At 51.7% G+C, this 8,342-nt stretch overlaps 1 protein-coding gene across 1 annotated transcript in view; it reads left to right on the plus strand.

Annotated features, from left to right (window-relative positions):
- Window positions 1-3,903: 3,903 nt before the first annotated feature.
- The window catches only part of PCSK6 (proprotein convertase subtilisin/kexin type 6), a 137,676-nt gene continuing 133,237 nt past the window's right edge, over window positions 3,904-8,342 (plus strand). Inside the window, exon 1 of the mRNA XM_015417963.1 lies at window positions 3,904-4,029. Within this exon, the coding sequence (XP_015273449.1) occupies window positions 3,904-4,029 (126 nt within the window). The remainder of the gene's footprint in view (window positions 4,030-8,342) is intronic.

Below are 8,342 nucleotides of genomic sequence, written 5' to 3' on the forward strand. Positions count from 1 at the left end.
TGATATCAATGCTGGACAACACTGCTAGGCCTGGAGAAAAAGGTAAAATAAAGGTAAAGGTTCCCTTGCTCGAAAGCCAGTCGAGTCCGACTCTAGGGTTGCGGTGCTCATCTCCGTTTCAAAGCCGAAGAGCCAGCGCTGTCCGAAGACGTTTCCGTGGTCATGTGGCCGGCATGACTAAACACCAAGGCGCACGGAACGCTGTTCCCTTCCCACCGAAGTGGTCCCTATTTATCTACTTGCAATTTCTTGCTTTCGAACTGCTAGGTTGGCAGGAGCTGGAACTAGAGACGGGAGCTCACTCTCGAACTGCTGAACTACTGACCTTCCACAGCCTGCAGTTCAGCATCTTAACCACTTGAGCCACTGCAGCTCCTACTCACTGGGGAGCAAGGTGGGGTATAAATGCCAAGTAATTCCTTGCTATGATTCTCTGATTCTAAGTAGGTCATTTTAATGAGTTGCCCGTGACCCTGCGGGACACGAGCTTCTTCTCCAATAATAATTATTTATTTAATTCATTTATACCCCACTGGGGAGAATGGTGGGGTATAAATGAATTAAATAAATAGTAATTATTGGAGAAGAGGTTCGTGTCCCGCAGGGTCACAGGCAACTCATTAAAATGACCTACTTAGAATCAGAGAATAAACAAGATAAGGTCCCTAAACTTGGGGAATGGATTAAAAAACTACTTTTTATGGTTGAGGAATTTTTTGCAGACTGGAAAGACTTTAAAGATTATTTCGAGAAATACTGGGATGTAAAGGACAATTTACTTTGCTTTGAGAACTATTGAAAATTAAAGGATAGTAGAAAATAGATAATTGTATAAGAATAACTGCTGAAGGATGGAAGGGAACAGCGTTCCGTGCGCCTTGGTGTTTAGTCATGCCGGCCACATGACCACGGAAACGTCTTCGGACAGCGCTGGCTCTTCAGCTTGGAAACGGAGATGAGCACCGCAACCCTAGAGTCGGATTCGACTGGCTTTCAAGCAAGGGAATCTTTACCTTTTTTTTACCTTTTTCTCCAGGCCTAGCAGTGTTGTCCAGCATTGATATCAATGGATGTCATGAGCTCCGACTCACAAAAACATCTGCTGGCATAAATTTCTTTAGTCTTTAAGATGTCTTTACCTTTACCTTTCTCCCCAGTGGGGGCCCAAAGCAGCTTGTACCATTTTCACAGAGTTGGAAAGGGTCCTACAGGCCATCTAGTCTAACCAGGATCAGCCTAGAGCACCCCTGACAAGGGTTTGTCCAGCCGCTGCTTACAGACTGCCAGTGAGGGGGAGCTCACCACCTCCCTAGGCAGCTGATTCTGCTGTTGCACAACTCTTCCTGTAAAAAGGTTTTTCCTAATATCCAGCCGGTACTTTCCCGCCCTTAATTTAAACTCATTCTTGTGAGTCCTCTCCTCAGCTGCCGGAACACCTCCCTGCCCTCCTCTAAGCAACAGCCCTTCAGATATAAAAGAGAGCACTAATGTCCCCTCTCAACCTCCTCTTCTCCAGACTGAACATTCCCAAGGCTCTCAGCCTCTCCTCATAGGCCCCCTGATCATCCTCATCGCTCTTCTCTGGAATCGCCCCATTCTGTCCACATTCTGACCACATCTCCTCTCCATTCTTTCACACAACCCTGCGAGGTAGGATAGGCTGAGAGAGCGTGACTGGCCCAAGATCACCCAGCGAGCTCCCATGGCACAAGTGGGGGTTCAAACTGGGCCTCCCAGATCCGAGTCCAACAGTCTTAACCGCCACACCACACTGGCTCTCACTGAGATTATTCAGTGTGCAGACTGGACAGAAGTAGCCACGCGCTGCAGCCAAGGTGTGGTCCTCCAACATGAATTTTGACAGGAAACTTCAAGGTGATCAGTAGCTTGCCTCACGTGTAAACAAAAGGCTTCGGCTGGGAGGGCGGGGTAGAAATTTGAAGAATGAATAAAATAATCAACGTAATTTCTCCTGGCCATTGTGTTCCTGTCAAAGTTCCAGTTCTCTGGAATGCAGGGGTTGGCCCAGGAGTGAGGGGTGTAACCGGTTTTTACCTGTATGGGGGGTGGGGTACAGAGATGCTTTGCAGGATACCATAACCTGTGATGGGTTCCGAAAGGTTGAAACTCATCCGGTTGAGTGGCATCAGGCTAGTTTTCTGACTCCAGGTAAAGCAGCTTCATATACGTGGTTGATATAAGTCTGGTAAGTCAGTTTCTGTAAGTCTGTGATATCTGGGGTTTCAGGGAGCACAGTTATCTTGGCACCAGGCCTTTGGGGAATTGCACCCAGAAGAGAAAGTGAAGACCCTGCAGGGTTAATGCGCAGTGTCCTGTGTACATAAAGTGATGCAAACAGTCAGCCTAAAGTCAACAACGGACAGGGCTAAAACCAACAAAACTTTGGTTTTGCATGTCAGGAAGACACGTGCAAACAAAGCTGGAGTGTGGTGACCTCTGAGGGGGTCACGTGCCAAGCCCAAGCCCAAGGCGCTTGTGCTGTGCTGTCTTTGAATGCGCCCTGTTTCCTGGGGCTGCTGTGGGTCGTGGAGGTCACCTGGAACCCCAGGCTGTCCTGATAGAGGGTAGGAATTAGCGTCAAGGAGAAATTGTTGCAGTGGCAAGGGGCAGATGAAGTATTAACAGATGGCAAGGCAATATTAAAGGTAAAGGCAAAGGTTCCCTTGCTCGAAAGCCAGTCAAATCCGACTCTAGGGTTGCGGTGCTCATCTCCGTTTCCAAGCCGAAGAGCCAGGGCTGTCCGAAGACGTTTCATGTGGCCGGCATGACTAAACACCAAGGCGCACGGAACGCTGTTACCTTCCCACCGAAGTGGTCCCTATTTATCTACTTGCAATTTCTTGCTTTCGAACTGCTCCTTTGGCAGGAGCTGGAACTAAAGACGGGAGCTCACTCCGTCATGCGGCAACTCGGGTCTCGAACTGCTGAACTACCGACCTTCCACAGCCTGCAGTTCAGCGCCTTAACCACTTGAGCCACCGCAGCTCAATATTACTCGGCTGAATAATCGGCCGGCCATCTTTAGCAGCGGTTAATTTATTTGATTACTTACTTACTTAATTTATACCCAGTCTTTCTCCCCAGTGGGAAGGGACCCAAAGCGGCTTCTCCTCCATTTTATCCTCACCGCCGCAACAACCCTCTGAGATGTGCTAGGCTGAGAACGTGTGACTGGCCCAGGCTCACCCCGTGGGCCTCCATGGCAGAGGGGGGGACTCCAGCCTGGGCCTCCCAGACCCAGTTCAACATTCTAACCACTACGCCACACTGCCTCTGGCCCAAGGATAAGGACTGTCTGTTCACAGGGATGGGGTGCAGGGGAAGCAGGGAGGTCAGAGGGGGAAAGCAGCCCCTATGGCGAAGGTGAGAGGAGTCGAAGGTAGGGATGGCCGCTGAGCCTGTATCTGGTATCTTTTTATCCCACCTTGTTTTGAATTTATATATTTATAGGCCACTTTTCTCCCGAGTTGGGACCTGAAGCAGCTTGCAGCACAATTATTTCCCTCTTCTGCTTTATCCTCCCTACAACCCTGTGAGGTAGGTTAGGCAGGGCCGGCTCGCCCGCTAGGCAAACTAGGTGCTCGCCTAGGGCGCGCCAGCCCTCAGGGGCACCAAAGTGCACCCTGCCCCCCCAAAGCTCACCCCCGCTGCCGCCACCCTAACCAGGCGATCGCCGCCGCAATAGCAGCTGGCAAGGAGCAGAGGCAGGAAGCGCTGGGGGCTTGCGCCCTCCGGCCCCGTGGCAGCTGAGCCCCCCCTCCCGGAGAGAGAGAGAAAAGAAAGGCGGCAGGAATCAAGGGTCTCTGCCCCCCCCCTCTCTCTGCGGCGAGGGAGGGAAGCAGGGAAGGAAGGAAGGAAGGTGGTGAGGAGGCAGAGGGCGCCATGGGGGGCGGGCGGCGCTGGGGGCTCCTCTTCCAGGGGGTGCCCCTCTTCCTTCTTCCTCCTTCTCCTCCTCGGCTGGCGATCCAGGGCCCGCTGTGCCGCGCTCAGCTGGGAGGCTCCCGGGAGGTTGGCATCTGCACCTGCCTAGGGCGCAGAAGCACCTCGAGCTGGCCCTGAGGTTAGGCCAAGGAAGTCGCTTCAGGTCACTCAGCAGGTTTTGTGGCAGAGTGGAGATTCGAACCTGGGTCGTCCTGATCCTAACAGCTGCAGCACACTGGCTCTTTAATTTGAGACCAGAGCTGAGGGAGAGGAACTGCTAGGTGGATGGAGGAGGGGACACAGGAAAATCTTCCAACAGGAGGGTCTTTTGTGGGAAGAAAAGCCGCTCTAGCTTGGTTGATTCACTTGCTTGGCCCGTTTGCCTGGAAACTGTCTTTGTCAGATGTTTGGCTTTGGCATTCTAACCAAATGTAATGGTGCACACCACGCACAACCCTCCCGGCATGCTCAGCCACTGTTTTGTGTGTGCATACGCTTCCGTGCACGTACAGGTTTACACGAGCAAGCGCATACCCTCAAAATCCAGAATTCCGTTGCACATACCCATGTTCCCCAAGGTGCACAAAATGGGGACTGTGCATGATGGGAAGACTGCACTCCCATGAAGCAAGGTTGGAGCCCCAAAACTGAATCTCAGGGAAGGGCTTTTGTTGTGCCAGTATGGTTTCTTAGGGGTATTGCTTGGGGCCTGCGGTTTGTAAACTGGGGCATCATGTAACTTTCATTGCCAGTTTGGTGTAGTGGTTAAGTGCGCAGACTCTAATCTGGGAGAACCGGGTTTGATTCCCCACTCCTCCACTCGCACCTGGCTGGATGGCCTTGGGCAAGCTGTAGTTCTGATAAGAACTGTTCTTGAAAAAGAGCCGTTTCTGTCAAGAGCTCTCTCAGCCCCACCTGGCTCCCAGGGTGTCTGTTGTGGGGAGGGGAAGGGAAAGGTGTTTGTAAGCCACTCTGAGACACCTTCGGGTTGTGAAGGGCGGGGTATAAATCCAATTTCCTCCTCCTCCTCTATGGTTCTTATACAACAAACTGCTTGAGCATTGGTGAAACTGAATTCTTGAGTCTTTTCTGGTAGCTTCCAGGAGTCTGACAAAGTTCAGTTGCGGGCCGTGAACGATTCCCACTTTAACAATATGCATCCAAATGCCTCTCGAATTCTACAGCCGGCTAAATTGATCTAACTGTCTGTGGGACTAATCTTTGCTCATTGACCTGGTACGTTGCAACACTCAAGAGCGAATTTCAGTTTAGCGGTTCCAGTTTTGTGAGCCGCTGGAGCGTGGAGCTGCCGTCTGGAAGATCCGCTGGTTCAGATCTGTGCTCGGCCTCTGTCTGAGCCAGCTGGGATGGAGTCCGATTAGACCCGCTTCCCTGGGCAGGAAGTTGGAATGAGCAGGCGGGGGGGGGGGGCAAGGAGAGGGGAGGGGGGGGGGGGGGGGGATGGCCGAAGAGGAGATCACTCAGAGGAGCCGTCAGGAAGGCCAGAGGCGGAAGGCGGAGTGAAGGGCAGGCAGGAGGCCGAGACCAAGAAGCAGCGGGGCTAGAGGCAAGCAGAAGATCCAGTCTGCTAGACAGGTAGTGCAGACTGGGAGGGGGCTTTCACCTTGAGCAAGCTGCTAAGAATGAGATGCAGAGGCGGAGGTGGTTTATTTTACAAAACTTCCACCCTGCCTTTCTGCCCTCATTAGGGCCACCAAGGGGACTCACTGATTTAAAACGTACATAATAAAAACAGTGTCTTAAAAACCATTCAAGCCAGACAGTAACCCATCACTAAAGCCAACCTAAAATTCACATACAAAAATATGAACAACAATGACAACAACAATTAAAATGTAAGGTGGGAAGGAGGGAGTGCCAGATGGAGCAAGCAAACCAAAGGGCTTTGTCCACTGGCAGAAGGTGGCAAGAGGAGGGACGGGAGAGTCTCTCTGGGGGGAGTTTGGTGCCACACCTGAGAAGGCCCTTTTCCTGGCTTGCCACTTGCCTAATCTCAGAAGGAGGGGGCACCTGAAGTGCGGCCTCGGAAGGTGACCAGAGTGGCTTGGTAGGTTTGTAAGGGAGTGGGCAACCGTTCTCATATGGGGCCTTCAAGCCATGTAGGGCTTTTAAGGTCAAAACCATCCCCTTGAATTGTGCCTGGAAACAAATTGGGAGCCAGAGTAAGAGAAGAGATTGGATTTATATCCTGCCCTTCACTACCCGAAGGAGTCTCAGAGCGGCTTACAACCTCCTTCCCCTTCCCTTCCCTTCCCCACAACAGAGACCCTGTGAGGTAGGTGGGGCTGAGAGCTCTGACAGAAACTGCTTGTGATAGAACAGCTCTGGGAGAACTTGTGACTGACCCAAGGTCACACCAGCAGCTGCATGTGGAGGAGTGGGGAATCAAACCCGGTCCTCCCAGGTTAGAGTCCGCGCTCTTATCCACTACACCAAACTGACTCTCAAGTAGATAGGCCAAGGCTGGTGTAATATGGCCCCTGTTTTCCATGCCAGGCAGCCTCCTGGCTGCAGCACCCGCCACCAACTGAAGTTTCCAGACACTTCTCAAAGGCGGCCCCGTGCAGAGCGTGTTGCGATAATCTAATCTGGATGTGACCAGGGCCTGCACCACTGAGGCCATGTCTTTTCTGCCCAGGAAAGGTTGCAGCTGGCTAGTCAGTCGAAGCTGGTAAGAGGCACTCCTGGCCAGCAACTTATCCAGCACGTAGGCCTGGGTCCAGGAGCACCCCAAACTGCGAACTTGTGCATTCAAGGGGAGTATCGCCCCATCCAGAATGGGTGACACGTCCCAGATCAGACCTTCTGCTCCCCACAATCATTTCTATCTTGTTGGGATTTATATAGCCCCAGCGCTGCCCTGATTGGCTCTTTCTGTCACCTGCCTCAGCTGGGCTCACCTATGCTCTTGTTCACAGAGTGGCCTCTTGTGGAATGGTGTTGTGGCCCCCTTCAAGCTGAGGCTGGCCTGTGGCAGCGGAAGTACAAGGTGGAAAGTGCTGGGCCCTGGCTCCCAGAATCCTGGTGTTGGGACCCCTGGCGCTACACAGCCACAGACTTGGTAGCTGGCAGGCAAGCTCCTTTCTCTCAGCCTTCGACATGTAGATAATGCTGTTGGCCTACTTTATAGGGCTGTTGTGAAGATCACAGTACATTAAATGCTGTGCACGATCAATGTCCGGTGCCAGTGCCAAGCAGCACTAGCTGCACAACATTGCAGACTTCTGTAATAGATTCAGGGGGGGCAGCCGTGTCTGTCTGAAGCAACAGAACAAAGTTTGAGCCCAGTTGCACCTTTAAGACCAACAAAAGGGGTATAAGCTTTTGTGTCCTTGCTAGCATGAAAGCCTATACCCCAAATTAAACTTTGTTGGTCTTAAAGGTGCCGCCGGATTCAAACTTTGTTCTAGACGTCTGTAATATTACACTATATTAAACATTAAACATTTCAACTTGAAATATAACAGAGCAGACAACATCTGTTGTTTTTCTAAAACAAAAACTGTGTTCCAGAAAGTCCTGGGAATCCTCAGACTGCTGTTGTCTTTTGATATCTTTTGACATTTTTAATTTTCAGTTGGGTGATGACTTGGGGGGGGGGATGCATATCAGATCAGGTGTGCTGTGCTAGGGAGGGGTTTCTGTCAGAGAGTGATTCAGCAAGAATGCGGCTTTTATTCTTCAACTCGAACTCACTTCCAATCACGGATCAACATCAGTCAGCCAGAACAGCTTTAACACAGCAGCTGCTCCGTATTTAAACATTCCCGGCTAATATAGCCACGCCCACTGTACAAATAACAACCTATCAGGTTTGACCAATCACAATCGCTCCCGCTCTGTAATGTGATTGGAAGACACATCCTGGGCTACTGCTCCTATTGGTTACATTAGGATCCTAGCCAGGGGTCATTTTGTAGAAAAAGAGCTAGGGGAACTCATTAGCATAACTCATTAGCATATGCCACACCCCCTGACATCAGGGGCCCGGCGGTGGACCTGCAAGGCCGGCGGGAGTGCAAGGAAGCCCCGCGAAGGCCCTCCCTGGCCCCAGGCAGGCAGGGGTGGGGAGAGGCAGGGAGGAAGCAACTTACCCTCCCTCTTCTCCTGCCTCCTCCTGGCTGAATGAAGCGGGGCGGCCGGAAGCAGGGGGCGGGGCTTCGTCATGTGCCCCGCCCCCGTACCTCACCCGGGGGAACTGCGAAATGACCTCTGATCCTAGCCCAGGCCGAAGCTTTACACGAGATGGCAATGAGCTGATTCACAAACAACAGTTCCATACAGTTAGTGCATTCAGGTCCATCTGAATACATAACAGTTTCCCCCCCAAAAAAACACTTTTCCTGATCAAAAATATCATTCCTCCAGAGCGGCTCGTT

Source organism: Gekko japonicus, unplaced genomic scaffold (assembly GCF_001447785.1).
Source record: "Gekko japonicus isolate JY-2015 unplaced genomic scaffold, Gekko_japonicus_V1.1 scaffold924, whole genome shotgun sequence".
Lineage (NCBI taxonomy): Eukaryota > Metazoa > Chordata > Lepidosauria > Squamata > Gekkonidae > Gekko > Gekko japonicus.